The 26,686-nt window shown below is 37.1% G+C and overlaps 1 protein-coding gene across 4 annotated transcripts in view; it reads right to left on the bottom strand.

Annotated features, from left to right (window-relative positions):
* Positions 1–406: 406 nt before the first annotated feature.
* LOC116172246 overlaps positions 407–26,686 on the bottom strand; it is a 141,764-nt gene continuing 115,484 nt past the window's right edge. Inside the window, exons 4-7 of one of the 4 annotated variants that reach the window (XM_031489437.1) lie at positions 25,052–25,097; positions 5,041–5,083; positions 606–714; positions 407–538 (exon numbers count right to left, since the gene is read on the bottom strand). In XM_031489437.1, coding sequence (XP_031345297.1) covers positions 625–714; positions 5,041–5,083; positions 25,052–25,097 — 179 coding nt within the window. In that variant the 3' untranslated portion in view covers positions 407–538; positions 606–624. Of the gene's footprint in view, positions 715–5,038; positions 5,084–20,684; positions 22,144–25,051; positions 25,098–26,686 lie in introns of those variants that run through there. The other 3 variants (XM_031489429.1, XR_004145620.1, XM_031489442.1) reach the window with 3 other exon arrangements.

Consider the following 26,686-nt stretch of genomic DNA (forward strand, 5'->3'; position numbering starts at 1 on the left):
TGCGCTTTTCGTCGCACACGTTTGCAAACAATACGAAATTAGGTCGGAGGCATTCGCGAATAAAAGCTCAGATAAATTCGTTACTGTTATCAATCAATTTAGTACCGCGTACATACGAATATAGTGAACACCAATCATCGGGAAAAGTTCTGAAAACACTACTAAATTTCTGATAATTGTAATTTACTGCCGGTTGTGTTCGAGTTGTATGTAAATGTTACATCGCTATTCCGGTACGCCACAAGCGTATTTTAAATTAATAGCTGAAATATAGTTTCATGGTTTTTGAAATCAAATAGGCGTGTTTTGTTATGTGCAAACGTTTAATTAGTATTAGTAAGTAACAAAAACAGAGACAATTTAATTTAAAATAAAATTAATTTAAACAATCTAGTATATACACATTAATCCCTTTCTACTTTCTACCCTACTGTAACGTTGCTGATCTGGCCACCCCTCGCCGTTTGTCCAACTACAGTGTACGTCATTCTCGCTGGTTCATCAAGACGTGGTCAATCTGCGATGGAGGGACCTGTTGCTAATTATTAAGTACATAAATAAATAAGTAAACCGGATAGTAAAGTTAAAGAAGACAAAATACTCACTGATGGAGACCAAGGTGAACTAAGATATAAATAATAAATGGCTATCCAAATAAAAAGATTCATTACAACTTGGCTGTCTTAATTCAAAAGAGAGCTGTCTGCCAATAATCTGCAATCAGATAAAATTCAAAAAGAGAGGATATCAACAGCACAGCTTAAATAATTTGCGAGAATAAAATTAACGTTTGACACGTCGAGCAACTCGAATACTAGAAACCGTAATCGACACTTAAGAGTCTTCTTTACCTAAGCGCAACTTTTTTACATTATAGTGTATAGATGATTATACCTGCAAGAGATAAGATGATATTCTTGCTTTGTCAACTTCTGTCTTGGTCCTTAGTCAGTTCCCACCGACACTGTGCAGCGGCGCCACTTGTTACACTCAAACTGTTGATTTATCGCCCGCCAAGATACAGACTTTATTTACAAAAATTATGATTTCATTTTTTGGGGTCATGTTTAGAAGTAACTTATCTAAAAAACTGTCTGTTTACTTTTTCCATAAATCGTCTTGATCGAAAGTAAAAAAATAAAACAGATTAGCGCAATAATCGGTGCGAAACATCTAATCTTTAAACAATCGGTATTCAGTTGCTATAAACTTAAAAAAAAATAGTCCGAACATTTTGTAGATAAAGGTCTAAATTTATAAAATAGTTCTTAAAAAAAATTGTTTTTTGAAAAACAACTAGAGTTTTTATGGCGGGCGCTCTTATGGAAATTTACATTGGGTGCAGTGGGCACAGAAGACTCTTAACGACAAACAATAATCCAAAATACGTTTGGAAGCAAGAGCAAAATTTTGATCGACACGAGTTGTTGGTATAAACGGCAATTCACAAAAATTATTGTTAACGTTACAAAGCAAAAATAACTAAATTTCGATACAACAAAAGAACTAACACGAGCAAACTTTTCGTAACGGAATCTACATCAAATCGATTCTCGGAGTCTGAGCGGTGAAATCGTAAAGTGTAAACAATTCAATGGTTAACAATAATCTTCCAAAAGGATAATAATTGAGCATAAGCGTAAAACACTGACCCTAAAATCGCCCAATAATATTGAGGGACAGAAAGATACTCATCGGCCTCTAGTAATAGAGCAATGAACTATGAACCTACACCAATAAATTTAACTACATCGAATTTTCAGAGAAAGGTGTGTCATTTACACGCGGTCTCTTGTCCCGAAGGCCCGAGCTCATCTGTTTACTTGTTTCTAATAGTGTAAAGCCCTTAGTTTTTGAATTCCCGAGATCTATAGTGATATTCATACTGAAAATGTAATAGAGGTTTTATGAAAGGTAGCGTTGCCCTCATGGAAGACCCGAGTTGGCGAAACCTCTATAATACTATTAGCATAATACTGAGCAGGAATCATTTAGTACAGATAATAAATCAGTACAAACATCTATTGCAAGGAAAGAAGCAATTTAGCTTCACTTTTGTTAAAAGTACAATAGAAGCAGGTAAAGACATTGTGACAAGGCTGTGTAATCTTCGTCCTATGATTTACACACAACACTTTAGTGTGAAACGCACTATAATAATGTTGCCAAAGGCTATACAGGCCGTGTCAAGCTCATACCCAGCAGGAGAAATAACTTACAGGATTTATGGAAGAGTTTACCGTACCAAAAAAGGTTATTCGTAACTATACTAACGTAAGCACTATGTAAGCACCGTCGCTTTAATTACAATCATTAAAATAGACCAGCTGACTACTCTTGTACACAAATCACCCCCTTCCTTTATCCCTTAACGGTGCATTTCTGAAGACTATTAAAATTATGGACTTTAAAGGTCTGAATTCCCTAAACAGCGTGAAAAAAGAGAAGATTCGTAAAGTAACAAATATAGGAAGTAACAATAAAGAAAAATACGATAACGCAAAACAGTATCTGAAAAAAAGGTATGTCCACCAAAAACGATTCAGCTGATACCGATCGCTTTCTCAAACTGTCATGGTTTGGACATAATTAAAATTTTCCATATCAGTAATTTAGAAAAAAACTATTCACGAATTTGGTCCCACGTCTAGCTCCAAATTAAGTTAGCAGGACAAAAATTCGATTAGAGCAAGCAGATAGAATAAACGATATAACCCTCAAAATGAGCAAACAGAACCTCGAAGCTTAAAGGAGTGAAGAAAAGTATATTCAGAAACAAGTGTATAATCAAGCCTTTAAAGCACGCGCAAGAAGTTTCAGTATTTTTTTTATTATACCTGCAGTATAATTTAAAAATAAAGGAAATAAAATAAAACCATATTTATGTTATACTCGAATACATTTCAAATTAAGTGGGATAATTATTTGTAATTCCATAATTGCCATGCAAATGTCCCCTTGGCGTTTTGCTTATAAAAATTAGTCTTTGTAAATAAAATGACGTCGGTTGAACAACATAATACACCGTCCATTTTGTGGCTTGCTGCAGAAGCAGAATAAAAGCTGGTATCGGAAAAATTCAAATACGAAAGCCTATTATAGGAAGGAAATATCAAAGGTAGTTAAATCTTCTGCTCTTTGGTGCATCAAAACATGAATCGATGCTACGATTAAAAAGTGGAACATACTGCTGTGTAAACAATGTCGGGTTGGACGTTGATTTAAGTCCAGTCACCTGAAGTGAATACGAGTCGTTTAATTACTAATAAAACGCTCATTACAAGTCATTTAATTAACCTGGTGGAATTCCTTACGATTAAACACAAAACGATTTTGCGTATCTAACTGTATCCAAGGTGTTTGTTTCGTTGTAAAAAAGATTAATTCTTAGAATTATTAAGGATAGGAAAATTTATATCTCAATTTGTTTTGTTAATTCATTTGTGACAGTTCAGATTTGATTTATTAGGTATTTCGTTTATTATAAAATATCAATGTAATTATCTAGAGATAAGGATACCTTAAGGGCCGGTTCTACAATTACAGCTATTCGCAGAATAAGATACTCTTGGAATAAGTGCCATAGCAACAACTATCCCATTGGTTGACCCAATGGTAACCAAAGCAACTGACAAAGTTTATTCTAGGTATAGCTTATTCTCGGTATATACCTGCATTGTAGAATCGGCCCTTAATCTGAAAAAAAACTGCTGGTTTTCGTAGAAAATGTATTTTAGATAAGATAATTCCGCGTAAAGTTTGGTTTATAGAGTTGCCAGGCGTCGATAATTGGATACGAAATTTCGATTCGTTTAAGGAGGGAAGTCTGTTTAAATACCGGAGAATAGGTCAATTGTGGGTCCAGGGTGCTATCCGTCTAAAGTCGCCTTTTGGCAATTTCGAGGCCGAGTTGCGGTTCGATTGAAGAAGCCTTTTAGCAATTTCGAGGTCGAGTTACAGTTACTTGTTACAGACAAACACCCGAAGTTTAAATATACTATAGTTTTCAGTTCTGTAAATCAGAATGCGTAATAAGAAAATTTCTGTCTTCCATCACTATTAAAGGCAAGGAGAACATAATAAATTTCATCTAAAGCATCCATGTTCAATTCGTCAGTTTCATTGGTGGTGCCATCTGTAGGCAATACCTATCCTGGTTAAATCATGGGGTTTTATTGAAATTTGCATTGCGTGTACAACGAAAACTTACTAAATACACCTACCGTCAAAAAAGGTATCATAAAATCCACCGCGTGACGTATGATTCTATTTCATACTATGTTGTAGGTATTTTAAAACAAATATTTATACCTATGAGTCCAATAGTATCGTCATACATTTTACCACCATATAGGTGAAGTTTCGTCATCAAATTCGAGTGAAAACTACTAAGGAAATTGTGTGTTTAGAAAGTACTTAGTACATGTTTTAGCATGCGAGGAAACCCGAACCTTAATTAATCTCTGTATAAAAAAACCAAATTTCTCACGGTTTAGAAGCACACGCAGTAATCTTGCCTGCTTATAATGACAATGTATGTGAAACACGTCACGTGAATGTTTCAATTGAATTTGAGTTTATGTAACAATATTTTTTGTGCCGTCATGATTCGAGGGCAAAACAGCTTGCCGCTTTAGTTTAGAAGGGCGTTTGAGAGAAGATCATAATTAAATCGTTTGAACAATAGCTACAACGTGACTGACGTTTGTAGCTACTAGAATTGCTCTTTAACGTCATTTGACCATTATAAACTGTTTAATGTTCTGAATAAATTTATTTGTAAACTTCCTGTTATATTGTTTTAAATGAATTATTTAATGTAGATTAATTCATTCTAGTATTGTGATTGTCTATTGTACATTTCGACGTTTTAGATATTAACTTTTGCATTCGAAATATGATGTTACTTGAGCAGAGAATAAAGCAGTGAAACTGGGATATATAGGCAAGTGGAAAGTAAGGAAATAGTTTATGGATTGCGATTGAGAAATAATCCCAACAACCCAAAAAAAAACAAATCTTGACTAAACAAGCACTTACCCCTTGACCATTTATCTCTCCGATCAGCCAATCACGAAAACGCCTGAAACAAATTACGCTTATCAAACATTTAAATCAGTAGTAGCAGATATATAGACTTCCTTCATAAAGTTAATTGCAAAAACAATCAACAACTCAATTAAAACGCTCCGTAGATAAAGCAATAACCGATTACTTTTGTAGAGCATGGGACAATGACCAAAACTTTACAACAAGCGTACCGTACCGCACGAGGTAGACAAAATTTCGTCGAAGCAGTGAGCGTGGAGATTATCTAGCATCATTTATACCGCAATCAATACCGTATGTGAAATCCTTGCCCCACACATTAAATTTCGCATCAGAATCGTTGACCGAAGTTGGGCAATTTCCAATTGAACGTGGTCAACTAAATTCGGAGAGGAAAGTGTTTATTCGAATTACAGTGAATGGATTTCAGTTAAGGTAATTTTCGCTCAACTATAAATCGAAAATGCATAGAATTTGGATTTATAGAATTTCATTTACACATACCTGAAGGAACGAGTCTAGAGAAGGGATCATTACTAAAAGTGGTACAAATAATATAGTACCTGGATAATGTATGACGTTGTCAATGCCTTCGTACAATATACAGAGTAGAATGGCAGATAGACATCAGACATTCCTTTAGGGCATATTGCAAACGGCAAAATTCATCAAAGTAATTGTCAGAAACTTTCAAATCCATTTCAAAGCCAAACATTAGGACTTAAACATTCAATGACTTCTCTATGCATTAGGACTGTACGTTTTTGGTAAGTACTCGAGGTATCGAGAAATCGTTCTTTTACAATAAATTCTTTATATATAAATAAATTCAATGGACGAAGAACATTGCTGTCCCTGTGAAATTGTTGGCAAAAACAACAACACGATATTTTGCGATGCCTACAAAACATGGTTTCATGCATGGTACAATAAGCCTTATTGTACCATAGTTTCATGGACAATATGTCGAATCCCAGATGAAGCTGCTCTCATATCCTAACGAGCCGTGGTTTTGCAAAACCTGCGCAAATGACAGAATGAAAGATATCGTACAGGGGATCTGTCCATTCCGCCCTTGGCTGAAACCCCGTCAGTAGAACAGGGACCCCCCCACCCCGCTGTTAACCCTGGGACACCTTGTCCCCCCAAGGTTCTTGTAATTTCATATTATATAAATAATTTACTTATATATAATAAATAATAATAATAATTTAGTTATATTTATATTTATATATATATATATATATATATATATATATAATTATTAATAATTTAACACCTTTAAATTATATTGTTTAATTTTATATAAAGATCTATTCACTTCTATACGTACATACCTATGACCATCTTATTAGATACGATGTTATAACTATTTATTAAACTTTAATATATTAATTATTTTTTTTCTTTCGATTAATAGTTTTATAATGTTTAACCCAAGGTCATCGACTTGGGGTTATCCAAAGGTCATTGCCTTGGGTTTTTCCCAAGTGGTCTTTTACCTTGGGTTTTCCCAATGGTGTGGCCTTGGACTTTCACTTCGGGGTTTTCCCCAATGACGTGGCCTTGGACTTTGACCTTGGGTTTTTCCCCGAAGCCGTGGCTTTGTGATTTTCCATGGACTCGGATTTTGGACTGAAGATGCTAGTGTGAAAAATTGAGATAGCAATGGCTCACCCACCTTTCCCGACAGTTTATCGCGACACTTATTGCTCACAGTGCAAATACACGTGGAAGTTTCTCGCGCGAGATTGTCGCAAGTAAATTGATATTCTAGCTACACCTTAATTCCAAAACTGAAAATGTTCTCGAAGCCGGTTTAGTGTTATTTGAAAACAGAAGTATATGAAAATAATCGGCAAAGAAAAAACATTTACTGTTTGAAAGGTTTTCAATGGACAATAAAAGCCATTCCGCTACTGTGGAATAAATTGAAAAAGAAGCACATTAAGTATTTACTAACGAACTTCACTAATGAAGACACTCTTGAAAATTTTTTATCCGTCGTGAGGAATCGCTCTGGCTACAATCCAAATCCCACAATCCGTCAATTTAGAATAAGTATGGAAAGGAATATTTCAATAAGATTGCAATCAAATTTAGGTAATACCAATTGTGAAAATGATGATTCGGAACACTTATACTTAGATGTAGATATACCAGGGGCAAATAACGAATCAAATAGTGAGATGTCTGGAAATATCAGATTTTTAAGGCAAGTTTCTGAGTTGAATAAAAATTCAAACATTGAAAATAACGAGAAAATAAGGCAAAACAAGGAAAATATTGATCCCATTCCCAAAAAGCCAACCCTTGAATTGTCCTCTAATTTATGTAGCGGGATATTCAACCCATACGCTTTTAAAACATCATGATTGTGAAATTTGTAAACCAATTATTTTAAAATCACACAGTGCCATTATTAATAAAAGTGAAATATTTTTACTTCAAAAGGATTATGGTTATGAAAAATCTATACATTTCTTAAAAAGGCCTACAGACGAATTTACGAAGCTAATTCAAGATATTTTTGCATTATTTTCCACAGCCTTTGAAAAACAAAAACATTTATTTGTGTACGAAAATATATAAAAACTTACTGCGAGGAGGGTTTAAGTTACGGGCAAAGATTGGACATGTCATGTACGCAAAATAATAATGCCATAAAAATGCTCATTCACCACACTGTCCGTATGGAAACGGCTAGTTATAAATCTTCACAACAAAAAAGAAGAAAAGTATCAATTTTAACGAACAAATGAATTAGGTACCAAATTTAGCGTTCGGATAATTGTTACATGTGTTAATTTAAATTTTATTTTTTCTCTAATGTTTCTTTCCTTAATTATGTAAATTTAGCTTCTGGTCAGTAAACAATTTATAATTTTGACATACAGGGTGACAATTTGAAAACTTACCACCCCCCATATCTTAGTAAATAAACGAGATATTTAAAAAAATCAAAATCCGTTTCGGTAATTCGGAGGGGGAATCACAATGACATAGTTGGCGACGCCCCCCCTCCAACCCCCTGCGCCCCAGCCACTCCAACTTTTAAATCTTAAATAGTGACCCCCCATGTGTGATACGTCGTTGGAAAGCTCTGAAAAAATGCTTTCCAACCATACCAAATAGCATTACATTTAGGTTAATAATTATCGTGCAAATCAAAAAATAAACATGGAAAATCGTATTTAACTTGAACTTCCAAAGCCGACTCGACAGCAACTCATTTTTGATCGCCAGTTATAATCTATTCTCAAACTCTTGTCGAACCTTTTCAAATGTTGGTTTTGCAATATTTCGACATTCTTGAATTATTCTCTGTCTTCGTTCGTCTATGTTCGCCGGTTGCGTTTTAAATACGACAGATTTCAAATGTATCATATTAGTTTATTTTTTGATTTGCACGATAATTACTAACCTAAATGTAATGCTATTGGTTGGAATGCATTTTTTCAGAGCTTTCCAACGACGTATCACACATGGGGGGTCACTATTTAAGATTTAAAAGTTGGGGTGGCTGGGGCGCAGGGGGTTGGAGGGGGGTGCGTCGCCAACTATGTTATTGTGATTCCCCCTCCGAATTACCGAAACGGATTTTGATTTTTTTAAATATCTCGTTTATTTACTAAGATATGAGGGGTGGTAAATTTTCAAATTGTCACCCTGTATACTATCAGCGCGATTACTATCTAAAATCGTTGCTAATATTAAATCCGCATTCGCAAATATTAATTACAACTTGATGTCTCAGCAGAGTCTGCACAGTATAATGGGCAAAGATATTTAAAAGCATCAAAATATCATCAGTCAACTCATAATAAATAGGAATGAAAGGAATAGTCTCTAAAATGCTAAGGAAGTGCACAATGAACACACAATATCTATTTTTAATTTTATCAGATACAAAATGTGTGGTTATGGACGATGTATTGCGGTGGCAGCACTCACCCATTACGTACTTTGTGCCTGAAATCGTCTGCGATCTGCCAGCAGATATGGCTGGATCAGAAGTGGTTCGTGAAAAAACACCAAGAGAAGGTAAATTCACTCAACGGTAAAACTGACCAGAAGATACAGCCAGAAGTATGCGATGACGCGGAGAAGCATTAGAAAGAGACGAGGTAAAACATACAAAGAATAAACCAAAATGAAAGAATGGAACTTGGGTATTAGTTGATCGTCCAAATGATGTACAAGTCTTGAAGAATCGATGCGTTTTACGTCAGAAAATTGCAGATAGAGGTAAAATTCGCTTCAAGGGTCGACTGGCACCTACAAAAACAGTGGAAAAGTATTTTTCAAATTTTTCGTAAAAACGGCGCAGCGCATGGCACTGCTAGTTCTGCTAGCTTAATATATTGCGTGTCTGAGTTTAGTACCAGACAAACAACTTGATGAAGCAAGCCGTTCTTTGACAATTAACCCTTTCGGTCTGTCAGACCGACGTCACCATTGGTGTATCTAAAAATTCAAGCTGCCACTGCACATTCTTTCAAACAGAAATCAAGAACAATTCGGAAATTTGGGTATATTTAGTGCCGTGAGTAATTGGCCGCTTTCCGCTGCATCGCCGCCATTGATGCTACGAAAATTCTAGTCAGCGGAGCATTGCAACGCGCATCCCCCCGTAAGCTTAGTATTGTGCAAGCATTTATGCCGGTTATACAGCGTTTCCTGCCGTTTGATTGCAGTCTTTTTTTCGCGGTAGCAGAAGCTGAACTTATATGCTTACAGTTGTAATAAAGGTAAAAAAAACTGATATACTTATGCATTTGTATATATCAACTGTTAATTTTATAACGCTAGAGAAATGGCTACCTACAAAGCTGAACAAGTCCGTTTGCAGCGACTCATGGAAGAATTATTTTTTGCTGATGACGACATACAATATGATGATGAAGATTCAAGTAATGAGATTTGCTGTTGAGGACGAAACACGTAGTGAAGATACGGATACGGAGCAGGAAATTGACAGCGATGAAAATAATTCGGAGGAAGAAACTGATGCCAACATTGATCGACACGGATTTTCAAGTAAGGATGGGACCATGATACTACAACTTAACAAGTATCATGGGATGGGACTATATGGAACAAACATTACTTTACAAAAAAGATGAGAAGATCTAAGAAAAATATTGTTACGCAATTGCCTGGTACTCGCGGTGCGGCACGAAATATAAAAGACCCTTTTGGGATTTGGAGTACGTTTTTCAACAATAAGATAATGAGCATTATTGTTGAAAATACAAATAAATATCTAGCAAGTAGGGCAGCAAATTACGACCGCGATACTTATACTCGATCTACAAATATTCCCGAAATTCATGCACTGCTGGGTATTTTATTACTTAGTGGTGTTAAAAAAAACAACCACTTGAATGCTGTAGACCTGTTCAAAACAAATGGAACAGTTCCCGAAATTTATAGGCTTAGGTACTATGCATCTTGTTGCGACATCTTAGATTTGACGATTTAGAGACTCGTGAAGCAAGACAATCCATAGATAAACTTGCTCCTATTAGAGATTTGTTCGAGGAGTTTGTAGAAAATTGTAAAGGAAATTACAGTTTATCTCATTCTGTAACGATCGACGAAAAGTTGGAGGCGTTTCGAGGCCGATGTAGTTTTCGGCAATACATTCCTAGCAAGCCGAGCAAGTACGGCATAAAAATATTTGCACTTTGTGACGCTAGGATGTACTACACTGCTAATTTGGAGGTATACGTCGGGACACAGCCAGAAGGCCCGTATTCCACTAATAATAGTGCATTATCAGTTGTCGAAAGGTTATGCAAACCAATACGGGGAACTGGCAGAAATTTAACCATGGACAACTGGTTTACCAGTCTTGAACTGGCTGAATCATTGCTAAAACAAAATCATTGGTACTATCCGGAAAAACAAACGCTGCTTACCGTTAGAATTTACAGGAGGAAAGAATCGCCTCATTGGGTCAAGTATGTTTGGGTTCAGAACGAAATGTACCCTTGTATCGCACATTCCGAAAAGGAATAAAAATGTTCTCCTTATCTCGACAATGCATGACGATGACTCCATTGATAATGTTTCTAGAAAACCTGTAATAATTATGGATTACAATAGCACCAAGGGCGGAGTGGACACCGTAGATCAGCTGCGTGCAAACTACAACTGTGCTCGCAATACTCGGCGATGGTAATTGGTTATCTTTTACAGTTTACTAAATAATCTGCTATAGTAATTTTTCATTGCAACAATCCTGATGATAAAACTTTGCGCAGGCATTTTCTTGAAAAATTATCATTTTCACTACAGGAGAGTCACCTAAAGGTACGTGCATATATGGACGTTATTCCACGTTCAATACGACAAAAAGTTTTTTAAATTTGCAACATAGCCAAAAAATGTAAACCAAGAAACAACACAGCCTGGTCGTTGCAGTTACTGCAGTTCTAAAAAGAACAGAAAGACTCGATTTTACTGCAAGTGTTGCAAAACCTTTGTTTGTTTGGAATAGTCAACCACAATTTGCGAAGATTGTTTCCAACAAAAAATTAAGGACAATTAGACAATTCAGGGTACCCAAGTAATACGTTGAGCTGTGTTTTTACTATTTTATTTTTGTTTGAAAATGTATAATTCAATTTAGTTATGTTACAAGAATAAAATTTATTTTTTCGATTTATATGCCTTTGTTTATTTATTGACTGAACTTTTTCCTTTATTTTAAGCCAAGTTACATGCGTAGTAACTACGAAATCAAGCCAAAATCAAATTCGGTCTCTCAAAATTTCACGTCACCACTACAGGGTTAAACAGGCACAACGTTGTAACAAGCGTATTGTTACATATGACAAAAACCGGATTAAAAATAGTGATGCTGATACGTATCTCTTTTATTGCATGAAAATGAAGAGTTATCTATATCTTGCAATCTACGTCGACGATGGCTTGTTTGTGGGTAGCAACAAGTCAGAAATTGATGAATTCATGGAAATGTTGCAATTGGAATTCCAAACTACTAAAGAGTCTCTCAACAATTTCTTAGGTATGAAGATACAGCAAAGACGGATCGATATCAGTAAGTCAAGAAAATTATGTGAGGGAAGTCTTACAAAGATTTGGAATGGCTGAGTCGACTCATTGAATAAAAACACTATAAGAAGCATAACCCCGTGGAAATAAAGCGCGACAGAGATTGAACTGAGAATATAATGGGAACACTGTCGATAGTGTCGATTCTTGAACTGAGAAGAATGAAAATTTGCTTTCCCCCTATTTACCTTAAAGAGAGTTCGGGGTCCAAACCAATGCGGGTACAAGGGGATATGTCGCGCTTTCTTCCATAAGCGTTAGGCTTCTTATAGTGTTTTTATTCAATGGTCGACTCCAATTGGTCAAGCAGTAAGTACCGTCAAAAGGAAGATGGCAGCTAAAGTACCACATCGCAAAGAGGGGGGTTGTTGTCTGCTGTATCAGAGTACAGACTCACGTCCGGATATTACTTTTGCAGTGGCAAAGTGGCTCGAGTCAAGGAAGATCCTACAACTGAAGACTGAAAACAAGTCAACGTATTTTAAGCTATTTAAAGAAGACAATAACAAAAGAAAAGAAGACTTGAAGGTCTACAGTGATGCCGACTACGCAGGCGGGGAAGGTCACGAGGTCACGTTGCTCCTAAATTCGTCATTCCACACCGGGCCGTATAGATGGCGTTCTTTTCCGTTTCGCGTTACCCAAATACAAATAGTAGCGAGCTTCCTGTATTAATATATTAAGATATTTATAGAAACTAACAGGGGTGCATCTCCACCACTATCTGAAATATTCGAAATTGCCGATCCAAAGGAACTTCCTACGCTCTACATTGATAATGCTAATGGAGTGAAGTTATCCAAGAATCCAGAGTATCATCGAAAATCCAACCATATACAGGTTCATCACTTCTACCTACGTCAATTGGAATAACAATTTGGCTGATTTGCTTACCAAACCGTTGGAAAAGCTCCAATTCGGAATGCTATTTGAACGGATTGGCATGCAGCATCTTAAAACAGAGTGAAAGTGAGTGATGGCACTATGATTAACAGAAGAAGGGTTTTGGTGGGTGGAAGCACCACACTAGCCCTCGCTATATAGCCAAACGGTGGCGTCCGTACGGAATTCCCAACCTAAAAAACTGAAAGCTTATCTAGTAGAGCGCGTGAAAACTTATTTTGAGGATCTTGAGAGAAATCCCTTTTTTATCGTGGAAAAATACAATATTCTTTATCAAACAACCCTCGTAACATGATTTTTTATTCTACTGCCAGGTTGGTTATAATCAAATTATATTTATAAGAGCGACGATTTTTGGCGAAATTAACTTGGAAACACAAAAGTTGGTCGCTTTTACCATTTCGAATTATTACCGCAATTCCGTTTTCTGCCCCATCTGCCATCAAAAGTCAATACGTACCTAAAATCTAGGCGAGCGATTACGCATAATTACCACACTTCCATTACTCATTGAAAGATTGTGTTGAATGCTAGGAAAATTAATCTACATTTTTCAATCCATACCTCTTGACTTAGAATGTAATGTTTGACAACAGAATTAAGGAGCGATTCAAAACCAAATTCGAAAACATTTTAGTTCGATACAGAATGCTTTTGAAGTTCGCTCGAAGTATTCGTGCTAGCTTGAGAATAAACCCGGAATAGGCCACACAAAGAGACCAAATTCCATCATGGAGAATATTTACTTTATAATTCCATTACATAATATGTTTTTGTGTGACTGCAGTAGATGGATCTTTGTTAAGAGTGCCTGTCGTAGAATTTAGGTCAATTAAAAATAATTGCCTTCATTCTCCGCGTACGTTAGCAGTCATAAAAATGCACTATATAGTATATAAATACAAAATGTGTTGCGTATAATATTAACGCAATCACGGCATTAGATTTGAGCGAGCTTAAAGAGCAACAGTTCGTAGACGCTCCCTCACTGCGGTTGCCCTTAATTGTATCACAACCCCACAGATGGGAGCTGTTGTGTTACAATATCCGGCATTAACCCGAACACGTTTAATTAAAATTACTTCTGTAATTTAATTTTCATTAAATATTCATTTTACGTATATAACAAAAGCGTATGCGAAAAAACACGCGGTTCTTCTTACGAAAGCTCGGTAAAATATTTTCGCACATCCTGATGGTACGATACCTACCATTCAGTTCAACGAAATATGATGATAAGTATCTATTTATTTCCTACTTTACGGAAAATGGATTACAAGCTATTTCACTAGTAAAGCGACGTTCTATAATATACAATGGCTTCTTTAGAATATACATAAAAGGTACTAGATAAAAAGTGGATGTGCTTTGATTAACTCCTCAAAAGATTCTAAACATGGTAAATTGCTCGAAATAATGCTGATCCGCCAACGGCTTTTCTAAAATTTTGCTACTCCGTCCCTTGAAAATTAGTTTACATGAACAGTTTTTATTGTCCACTGTACACCACATCTGGTGTATGCATTGCAAATGACGATAGAGAACTCGCAGTTAATTAAAAATTAAATGACATCATGCATACAAAAGGGCACAAACGTACGCTAGCTACTAATTACAATCTGCTCATTTGCTTTCGCCAATGGTGCTCATTAGAAACAATATACTCGGGAAGTGTGTCATTAACTAAACTCTTGCGCGATACCGGGAATGTTTGTTTTCGATAATATTTTACATAACGTTCATTTATGAAGGAAAAAGAAAACTGCTCCATTAGACGAAACATCTAACGTTTCATTCTCATCGTAGCAAGTGCACCCAGGTTTATTTGGGTTCGTATCCAAAATCCAAAATGGTTTCCAATTTAGAAATCTAACTTATCGTAAATTCTAGCATAAAACGGAGAGCCTAAACTAATCAATAAATTGTTCTCTGCCATCATTTCTGTCACTGTCCATTCCTTCTCTTTGACGATCTGTGTCTCTTCGAGGTCTTTCTTCACTTCTTTGTCACTTTTGGCCGCTCATTTACATCACGTTTGCCAGTGTTTTCTGGAATCCCTAACTCAATTTTTCAAATTTCTCTAGCTATTTCCTTTTTCGACCTCTTAAAGCAGTTTTACTTAATTTTGCTTGATGTCCACACTTCCAGTGGCGCAATCAGAAATTTGCTTTGGGAGGTGCTAGAATTAGAGTTGTCTTAGCACCTACCCTTTTTTCGGGGGGAATTTAGCGAATTTAGCTTGTCGTTAGCAACCCTGACGCTAAGACAACCGGAACATCGAATTAATTTCATTTGTCCACGTCTTGTCTATGTGTAAGCACTTATTCTCTTTAGAATTTGGGGGGGGGGGGTACTTTTGCCCCAAAGCACCCCCCTTGGTTGCGCCACTGCACACTTCACTTACATACCGTTACATATTGGCTGTATCACCGACTTGTATGTCACCAAGCTGACTGGTCAAGTATGCGCGATTCTGCACATATGGGTGCAAGGGTCTTAAGGGATCGTGTTAAGGCAGTTAAGTTGCGTACACGCTCTGATCACGACCGTATAAGGGATGCTAAGTAGAGCATCGGACGTATTAGTGAGTTTGGCGTAATGGCCTTTAATTTGAGTGTCTCCCACATGCCGGTGGTGAGTGTATTATGAGGCCATCGTGCTGGTCGTGCTTTGTTGTTGGGCTTAGGTAAAACCCCTCGCAGATATCCGGATATATTCCTAGGCTTTTAGAGTGCATTATGTGCATGTGCCTATGACGCGGTCCCGCGGGTAGTTCCCGTTGATTAGACCGCTGAGTGATCTACTCGCTCGAGTAGATCATGGTGTCGACCCAATACGAAAAATAAAGGCCTCATTGTTAACAAAAAGAGTTCGGGGGTGAGCTTGACCTGGATGTCGTTCCCAGGTAGGGCAATGAGAGGCATGGATCGACGGTGGTTGATCTATTGGCTGAGGGTCTTATTCAGAGGACCAAGGGGGGATGTGTATCCTAAATAACACACGTGCGCGCGGCGTAACCCTTTCCCAAATAGGTTGAGCTCCATCTTAACCCTTCAGGAAGTCATCTTCAACGACTTATTCAACCCCAATCGCCAACCAGAGTGTTCGGGGATGCAGGAGAGCCTAGCGCCAGCTCGGGGCTAATGCCCCCCGGTGAGTTACCTAATTAATTGGCGAGGATCGCGGTTAAGCAGTCGCGATATTTGTTTACATGATCCTGGCCAGAAGATGACCAGTCAGACTGAATGCTGCCATGCCAACCCCTTATGCGTATATTACAGAGGGACGTTTATAATGAAAGGTGAGTTTACAGTAGATTTGTCGGGATCTTAATAATGAGTTCTAACCAACAATTAGCTCCCATTTACTTAGTGATTTCCCTTATTGTTATATAAAATACTCCCCATTAGATATGTAAACAAATTCACTCCATCAACATTACATACCGTTACTCTTTAGCCTTTACTGCTATGGGCTCTACGTGAAACAAAAACACTATGCAGTTTGTCACTCGTTATCGTTATGTACTCGTATGTACTGTAACGAAGCACCCCTTTTCCGCTCCGAAGTTCGTACCCGAAGTTATGACCGCACGGTACATTTGTGAAGTCGACCAGCTTTGCTGAACACACGGTTTCGAGTTCGTCGCTTCGTTACGAAATAGTTCCGGATGTTAACTATTTGCTAGAAGACTGTCTGTGTTATCATTTTTGTGTAATTGTTTATTGTACCGCCGCTAAGCACGTAAGTTTTGTAATGAATGTGTCAGATATTCCGACCGTTCCGGTAGGAATATTTAAATTAAAACCGACAGACGGTGTCTCGAGTTATCTCGCAATGAGTGCGCTTAAAAGACGGGAAGTCCTATGTCCATCTTATATTTTTCCGATAATTACAGGCCGAGTAATTAATTAAAAACTGAATTAATGTGCACCCCTTTAGTGCTGAACGCAGCGAGGAGCTGGAAATTCCTTATTTCACTTTGCTTGTCCACCGTATCCGCCGACATGCGCTTTATTGCTTTCGCTCCCGATAGGGAGTCTGCCATAATTCTGTTTTAGTTTTGCCAAAGTGACCGCCAGCATCTGCTGAGCGAGTCCTTTGAAGGATACAAGGTGTCAAATGACTTTTACGTGAATGAACACGTTCATAAGAAATATTAGCTACACAAAACAAGAAGAAGAACATAAAACCATGAGTACACATTTCTATTCCCCTAAACTAATTGTTAGAATAATGGAACCTACTGAATCTTAAATTTTCTTTACTTAATTCTAACCAAAACTAACCTTAATCATTTACCAAACTTAATTTCTTTTATGGGTTCATAAATCGAAAAAACTACATGTAAAATAAAACGTTATGAACCGCCTGGGTTGAAATCTCCAAGAATGCGGAACAACCAAATTTTTTATTTAACTTTCACATATATTAATCCAATTTGAAATTATGATGGTTTATTCTTAAAGATTAAACCCTTCAGAATCTACATAAAACGACAAAATTGGTACCTTATATTTGACGACTTTGCTTGTAGGGCCAATGTTGATCTAGGAATAATTTGGATACCTGCCTTTAGTAATAACGACCACTAAATGCTAGGCGATTGCTCATGTACCTGGAAATCATGTTATCCAACGACAAAGTTCAATTGATGGAAAAAGGTCTGAAAGTCGTGACTTCTGGTATCCTCGTGTTTAGAGGTACAGACTAACCACATTGGTATGGATTAAGATCAAGCTCGCGACAGAAATGCTCACAGGCCACTGTCGATTGAATAAACACCTGACATCCCGTTTGTGCAGGAGGTGTGGTAAGGAAGAAGAAACACTACACCGCGTCATTTGCCAATGCATACAAAAAGACAAGGGAACGCCTACTTGGAAATGAAAAATTAGACAAGAGGAAGTAACGAGGTTTCGCCCTATCAAAATCCTGGACTTTGATAAAGATACAGGTATTCTTGAAGGGTAAACAATACCGGGGAGCACAATCGACCAAAAAGTCACAGTGCAGGAACCGACTGATCCTTTGGTCGACGCGTCTCACGACCGCTGCCATTCACCCAAGACTAATTCCTTGACGTGACGCTTGGCCGAAAAGGAAGGAAAATCGTCCCTAGAAAAGTGCGGATGGCGGTCGTGCGTAGTAGGTTGGTGCAGTATATTTCCTGCAATAAAAAATGAAGAGGGGATCGTAGGGGAAGTTGCACACAGGGAATTATTGAGTACTGTCCTGCATGCTCCAAGGTAAGTTCTTAAGAATAGGGATTGAAGCGAGACCGGTTTCCTGACCACGTGAGAGTGTCTCAGTCTATCATACCAGATGTCCAAGCCATATGTAGTGCGGGATTAACTGCAGAGTTAAAGATAGACTCTAGTGATTTCTTTGGTAGATTCCATTTTAGGCGAGTGTATTTGTATTTTTTACCATTTTAATCATAATCATAATCATAATCTTTATTTTCTCCCCTTACTGTACAAAGTTATGTTATTTTTAAATTACAATTTTTGGAGAAGGTACACTTATTCTAATTATAAGCGCCCCATCTTAATTAAAAATAAAAACAAGTTAAATAATTCAAAATAAAGCTATGTTTCTAGTTTACCTACATACAAATTTCTAATTAAAACACATAGCCGCAGTGAATGTTGAATTAGGAATTACATTAAATGCTATCGAATTATTGATAGAGCTTTGTGTATATTTTCTTTATCTTTTAACAGCCACAATTTTATCTCTTTTTGCCTTTGCTTAGATGTTAAGTTAATGGGAATTTGGTCTAATATGAAGTTATGTAATTTAGGACCGAGGTACATAAATGTTTTCTGAAAGGTGGTAGAGTTAGCTTTAGGTAGTAAGAGCTTATTTTTACAGTTGCCTCTAGTGCCTATATCACGTTTTTTGAATCTAAAACTCTCCGACCTTTTATAAAATTCTTTCAGTACCTTGAAGACAAACAGGTTTTTTATTGGTAGAATGTTGAATTTTTGAAATAGGGGAAATGATCGCGTTGTCACGTTAGCGGAAGCAACTATTCGTATGACGTGCTTTTGTGTATTTGTTATTGGCTTTAATGTAGTATCATACGCTGCACCCCAACAGACCAGTCCATACTCCATTTTGGAGTGGAAAAGAGTGTGCTATAATTTTTTGAGTACGATACTGTCAACGTTCTGTTTTGCGTAGTACAACTTTTTTATTATTGTGTACAAGTCACATTTTAATTTACGTATATGAGGTCCCCATTTGAGTTTAGAGTCAACGATTACTCCTAGGTACTTTTCAGTTTCCGTATAACTGACCACTGGACAATTACACGTTTGCGAAAGTTCGCATTCTTTTGAGTGGAACTTGATTGGTTTCATGTTTGTGTATGACGTGGGATCTTTAAGGTTAAAGTGTAATACTTTTGTTTTTTTAATGTTTAAACACAGCCTGTTAGCACAAAACCAATTATAAATTTTATGGGTGTCACCCTGAATTTTGTTATGTAGTGCGAGCGTCGAATCAGCTGAATACGCAAGTGCTGTGTCGTCCGCAAAGGCTGTTAGTTTCCCATAAAATTTACCATTGCACAGGTCATTACAATATATTAGGAAGAGTGTTGTGGAGAGAACGCATCCCTGTGGTACTCCCGATCTTTGAATTTCGTATTTTCCAGTTTGATTCCTACTCTCACAGTTTGCGTTCTACCACCGAGGTAGCTATCAAACAATTTGTTTGCTATTCCTCGTATGCCAGCATGCTCTAGTTTGTTTAATAATATTTTCTTATCCAACGTATCGAATGCTTTTTGTACATCGATGAACATACCTGCAGTTTTTTTACCGCTATCAACACTTTCATAAATACTGCTCATGAAGTTTAGCAATGCTTTTTCAGTTCCACGACCCTTGATAAAGCCGAATTGGTGTGGAGAGAAGAAATCTATTTTTGTTAGAAAATCTATAAGCCTTTGCGTTTTCGACCATAAGAGAACACTGCTTCACGAAAGATGACTCGTCGTCCATTAACAGCCCGAGATACTTGAATTCTAAAACTCTACGGACTGGTCGGCTGTATAGGCGCATTGTCCAATTTCTCTGTAGTTTGGAGCCTAAAACCATGTCCTTCGTTTTGTCTACTGTGACGGACAGTTTGGTTGCTGCTCGTTAAGTTCGCGAATCGTTGGAGGCATAGGGATGTTGTTGCCTCCAAGTCGCACCTGTTTCTATCGGACACGATGATGTTACTTGTAACGGATGGTCGCCTTAGGAAAGGAAATTTTTCGAATTTATATTTGTCATAGCGAACCTGAACGAAAATATGTCTGGCGATAACAATCCATATCAAGAAACGTACTGCGGCAAGCCAGCGCGGTTAAATGCGTCATTAATTACAGCATCAGCAAGAATTAGTACTTTTAGGGTCGCAGAATATGGAATTCGAAGAGAATATATGCTGGTCAATCACCAATTTATGCATTGATTCAAAATCCACGTGTCGAGAAACAAAACAGAAATATGTGGAGTGGATTTACCTACAATCGTAATTGTTCATCGAATTTTAGATTTGAGATAGGCCGAGTGCGTCAATTATTAACGAACTGCCCCGTAATTCTTTCCGAACGTTTACTCTGTTAGGAAAACAAATGAATTTGCTGGCGAATGTATTTTTCACATAGTCAATATACCGCAAATAGACGCGGCGTTTCGGTATTTTAATTAACAGATCAAGTAAATTTAAGCCGAAACAACTTTTGAAAACAACCCTAATAACGTATGTTCGGAACCTGCAAATAATTGCAGAAATTAACTTTGAACGTTGTGCGAGCTTTCAAAGGGCGTTAATCAAATGCTGCCTTCTAGATTACCTTGTCACTGAAGCGTGTGCCCACCAGTAAACACGTTAAGTATTTTGTTCGCTTTGTATCTTTAATGAAAGTACTTACCGGCCTGGCAATGTATGAAAAATTACAGGAAGCTAACCCCATTCATAACGAAAATGAAATCGAACTAACCTCATAAATCGGGAAGTTTAACACAATGGCACCCTAAAACTAACAAAAACTGGAACTAAATACTGAAGTTATCCTTATCTTTCTCGTCGTTAATGCGTGTTTAAAATTCTCATGCACGAACAGACAGTAACCGTGATTGTGCCAGTTCATTTTGGAATTATTCAAATTTAGGTCCTTTCAACTCGAGTTCTATCGCCGCATACCTTTATTCTAAAGTTATTCTACACGTACTTTTATTTGACACGATGTCAATATCGAGAAGAAAAGGGAGCAGAAGGAAGAGGGTGACTGTTAAAATTACGCGGTTCGTACATATTGTTAAGGTAGCTGCGTTAGCAGACGCTATGCAAACTCATTAAGCTTCTACGAACAGTTTTGTAATTTTACTCGCTGCTGTTCACACAGTGCGCGAGTCTTGTACGTATATCGTTTATGGTCAAATTTAATTAGAATTTATAGCTAAAGTCGTTTTTTGAGTAAATCATAATGCGTTGCCAGCCAGCCACGGGGAAAGGTAAATGTCCTTTTTATCATTCGTATTGCACTTTTTAGGAAGTTCAATTAATACTTCCCCCCCTGTTGAATTCCCTTCGTTAATACCTACAGACGGAATAACGAAATTTTCTAATTTTGTTTGTATCATTAAATCACTTCACTTCCGGGAATGTGTCAAGGGTGATACATAAGAAAAAGGGTTCTAGACCGGAAGTGTGTAGATATTGTAATACATGTTATCTCCTGAGCGTCATGTCCAACCAGATTAGTCTCAGAGTGACAGAAACTTATTTGTCTTCACTTTTTCTTCTCTTGCCTACGAGGTTCCTCTAATAAGTCTCCTATTCCGCACTTCAGTTAGCGTTTCTCCAACTCCGCGCTCCCTACCCGGAATTGCTTTCCCCGAGGTCAAATTTTGCAAACAAGGGGAGGGGGGATCAATTGGAATCGCAAATCGATCATTTTCTGAAACACAAACGGCACAAGTGCACGGGTGCATTGTTGTCGTTAAACTGTGATAAAGCACCTACTTTTCGCCTTGAAGCTTCATACCAGAAGTTATGACGTTATCAAGTTATGATTTGTGGAGTCGGCCAACTCTGCTGAACACCCTGAAATAGAAAGTGAAGGTAATTGGTTTAATTTCTAGAGTTGTGTTTCAGCCGCCGCTACCGTAAACAAACGCTGCAATTAATCCGACGTTTGCAACCGTTCCCGTCAAGATATTTCACTTATTGTTGCGTCCGAAAGACGAGGAAAATTAATATTTTCGAATTACAGCTCCGTTAAGCGATTCTTAGCAGGTTTTCGACCTACGTTAATTTAAAACGAGCATTAAAACTGCAAGGCCGTTTACGCCGTTATCAGGTTGATAAGAGACCTTTATGCCGACCTGACAAATTCCAATTAACAATTAAATTGAACTACCCATTTTAGAAATTTCAATCCGGCCAATTAAGTAAGTGCAATTAATAGTCGCTAAAGAAAACGTATTGCAGTAAAGGTTATTCGCGTAGTCGTGCGGGGTATCAAAAGAAGCGCTCCTAATTAATTTGAATTTGAAACCGTCCCGCAAACCGCTGGCGTTTGCCAGAGGCAAGGCCGTATCCTTGGTGATGATCGAGTCGTGCGTACGTACAGACGGAAAAATTTTATTCTTTAAAAGTTGATTACAATGATCTAAAACGTTTGAGGCAATTTTAATATGTCCACAAAATGAAATAGCCACTTAACTAAAATTAAAGGAGGGGTGGAGGTCAATTCCGTACATCAAATCACGGCTACTTCCATAAATTATCTCCAGCGTGACTCCTTTGACTAAGAAAAATATTGTGTATGTCTCTAATAACGACCATCTGTTGTCGCAGTTGTGCCTCTCTTCAACCCTCATTTCTGGGCGGTAATTTGTAATGGTCCCTCATTTTTCTCAGATTCGCGGTGTGGTTCCATGTATAACATTCCGCTTGTAAACTTCGTCTTTTTCTTTTGTTGTAGTTTTTAGTACGTTTGGACCTACCTTCTGTACTTTTACTTCCCAGGTTAGCTAAGATAAGACGGGCTAAGAATAGGAAAGAATTCAATTGATTTTACCTTCACTGATAATTTCATCTAATTACAAATTGAAAATCAGAATTTTTGAAAAATGCTAATTCAAACTTATTAGCAGAATATTTAGAAATTTCAATACTCGAAAATGGTTGGAGGGATTATGCAACTACGGCCTTTTTTACTCCCTTTGTAAGGAATTATAAAGGTCATGAAAATTGGCAGAGATTATCTCAAAATGAACAAAATTATTTTGATTAAATAATATTTATTAATTATACAGGGTCGCTATTAAGAAGTTAAAAAAATCGTTAATAGAAATGCATTGACAATACCAAGAATTATAGTAGTATTTTAATACGAATTTAACAACTAGTTCGCAACAGTGCCTGTATGTAGTAGTTCTAATTGGTTATGACGTTATAACAAATTAGAGTATGGGGCGTTGATTTGGTACCCCCTGTATGTAAAATACGATGAAGCAATTGAATACATCCAGCGGCGTCTTGTTATATACTTATGCTACAGGAAAGATGGAGTCTATCCACCCAAGGGGTTTTCTCAGCAGATAATGTGTGACCGGTTTGAGCTGCTGCCCCTTAAAACAAGAAGAAAACGTCTCTGCCTATAATTTTTGTATAATCTCTTAAATAATAAAATTGATTGCCCGTCTGTGCTCGGGAAAATTGGATTCTGCGTCCCACGTTTGTCTTCAAGATGCCCAGCACCATTTTACCTACCAAGATGTAAGACCAATGTGCTTCAGAGATCTCCAGTGCATTTAATCTGCTCATTATTTAATGACTTATCTGCGCCAGTAGACGTTTTTCATGAAGGTTTGGGTCGGTTGTTGCAATCATTAGAGTTATAATTTATTTTCCTTATTAATGTCTTGAAGTGTTTTTTTTATTAATTATTAAACTGCTCGCATGTACTTTTGATTTTGTAATTTTTTGGAATATTGTCCTGTTATTGAGTATATTTACTTGTTTGGATAATAAAATATTATTATTATTATTGTCGGTGTTTCTTGTGAGAACTCAGGTCTAGCCTGGTTAACTAATCGCACGGATTAATATCAAGTAACGATTAGTGTCTGTGTCTGTGTCTGGTGAAGTTATGTAGGGTTCTAAAGAAAAATAAAAAAATAAAAAATAAAATAAATATTCACACACTCACATTGGAAATCTAGAGATAGTATGTAATTCATACTTACCAACATAGCTATTAATGGCCATATTATTATTATTATTATTATTATTATAACCTCGCTTACTTCTGAATTTACTGAGAGAGAACTGTAATCTTATTATAGCTTTTTTGTGGGGCATAATCGCTATAGATAGCTTCAAAGATACCTAATTACATTTGCAATAGCATACGTAAGCATCTCCGAAACAAAATTCCACCTGTCGATTTTTTGGTACAAAACACAGAATTCATACCAATGGACTGAAGACGAAATCGGCATAAACCAACCGCTCAACCGATATTCTGGACTGTGTTTTACCGTTCCGGTCACAAAACACAGAGTTCATACCAATGCCGAGCGAGTCAAAGGCGAGATCGCTCGCCCGAAATTCTGGCGCCTGTTGTACGGTTTCTGTCCCAAAATACAGAGTTCATACCAACCGCTTGACCGAACGAGCCGAAGGCGAGTTTGGCATAGCTCGAGCCCGCCTGTCGCACAACGAAAACGCATTTTTTCACACACCAATGCCTAACGATCTGAAGGCAAGTTTGGCATAGTTCGCGCTTTCCCGCAGACTCACCCCTTTACGTCCATGGTGGCAAACGACGTTTACCAACGGCCAAACACACACTACACTTTTTCAATCATACATCAAACCTAATAAAAAAGGGTGATCTTTGCGAAAACGTAGAACTATGAAAATAGTGATTCATTACCATTTATATTCCACCCGAAATACTTGTAATATTTCTACAGTTGGCTTGATATGGTTATATAGTTACCTAATCTGCGTTAATTTTTGTGGTGTCCCAACTTTCCTCTCTGGTTCTGTAACAAAGATCTCTGATTATAATAATAATGTAATTTAATGCCGATTCACATTATCGGTCACGTCACGGTCCGCTCACGGTACGGTCAATTTTTGTAGCGTGTTTATTGTACATGTTCTGACCGTAACCTGACCGATAGTGTGAATATGACACTTTACGTGAAGCTATACTGATGCAACTCAGTATGAATTAGTGTATAGAATAAATTCAGCTTTTGTTTCCCTCCTACAATCGATTGTAAATAACGGTACCGACTGTATGGGTTGCGAGGTTACTCGAAGTTCAATTTGCACAATAATGGCTGCAAACAAAATTTACTTGTTGAACAGTATTCCGGGAATTCACGTAAAATTGATCTTTGTACATAAGTAATCCCTTGGGATAAGCAGGCAGCTAAGAAAGTGTTCTGGAAACTGTTCCTCAGAAATTTAGATCTTTATGATAAAGTTGAGCGCACTAAAAAAATTCTCTTCAATGACTTTTAGAGAATAGAAACATTTTTAAGATTCGTTAAGATTAAAAAAATATATATTCTATAAATTTCATTTTAGTAGTAAATACGCAACGCGTTTTGGGTCACGTATAGTTGCTGCCAGTGCTTATGATGGTAATTTCGCCGCAACAGATACGTGCTCAACTTCATTTTAATAACAGGCGATGACAACACATCCACAATCACCATTACATTACAAATTAAAATGTAATTGCACAAACTGCACACAGAACAAAGAACCGCATGCAGAAAGTTTATAATTGTCCTAAAAGTCTTCGTACGGAAAATTACACCCTCAAAGGGATGCGTCTGCATTGTAGTAAATTACTGGAATTAAATTTTAAACTACCTACTCTGTAGTGATCCAGTATTTGATTTTTACCAGTCTAAATGAAAATTTCTGCTTAATTAAAGTTACATTTAACGGAACGATCGCCAATTTAAAATTTGAAAAGCAAATCTACTTTTTCCACTCTGAAAAAAATTCATTATAATCCTTATTTGTCGGACGGAACTTTTTTCTTCTCCATTGCTTGTCCTTTTTTCAGACAGTATTTTATTCGCATTTTGTGAACACTTTTAACGCCGTTAAATCACCACACCCGATAAATTTTCATTCCTCTGAAGCAAATACGTCTGCAGTGACTACAATTAAAATGCTTTAATAATATTAAGTACGGTGTTCGCTCACCGTAGGAAAAGGAAGAAACGGGTATTAGTGCTCCAGAGCTTTTTGATTTCAAAAGAATGTTTTAATTAAATTTTCATAGTTAACTGCCGACTGGTTTTTTACGTTTTTATTTTTGTTGGTAGCAAATGGCGCTTTCGGTTAGCTAGGTATTCTCGTCTCGCGCATTGCACGAGTAACGAGAAATGACATGTAGTGTAGTACGTAATATTCCTCGTCTCTTCCTTTTTCCGGCGTTTGGTGGATGTGTAATATGTAACATTAGGGACTGCCGAAAAACAAACTGAAAAATACATCGCTACAGGTTTGCGGTTACCTCCCCAAAGCTTAGCACTTTCAATTTACGTAATTCGGGTTGAACGTTCAAACCTCTAACTATAGTAAGTGCTTTGAATTTCATTTTTAT

The sequence above is a fragment of the Photinus pyralis genome, unplaced genomic scaffold (assembly GCF_008802855.1).
Source record: "Photinus pyralis isolate 1611_PpyrPB1 unplaced genomic scaffold, Ppyr1.3 Ppyr1.4_LG1, whole genome shotgun sequence".
In the NCBI taxonomy this organism is placed as follows: Eukaryota; Metazoa; Arthropoda; class Insecta; order Coleoptera; family Lampyridae; genus Photinus; species Photinus pyralis.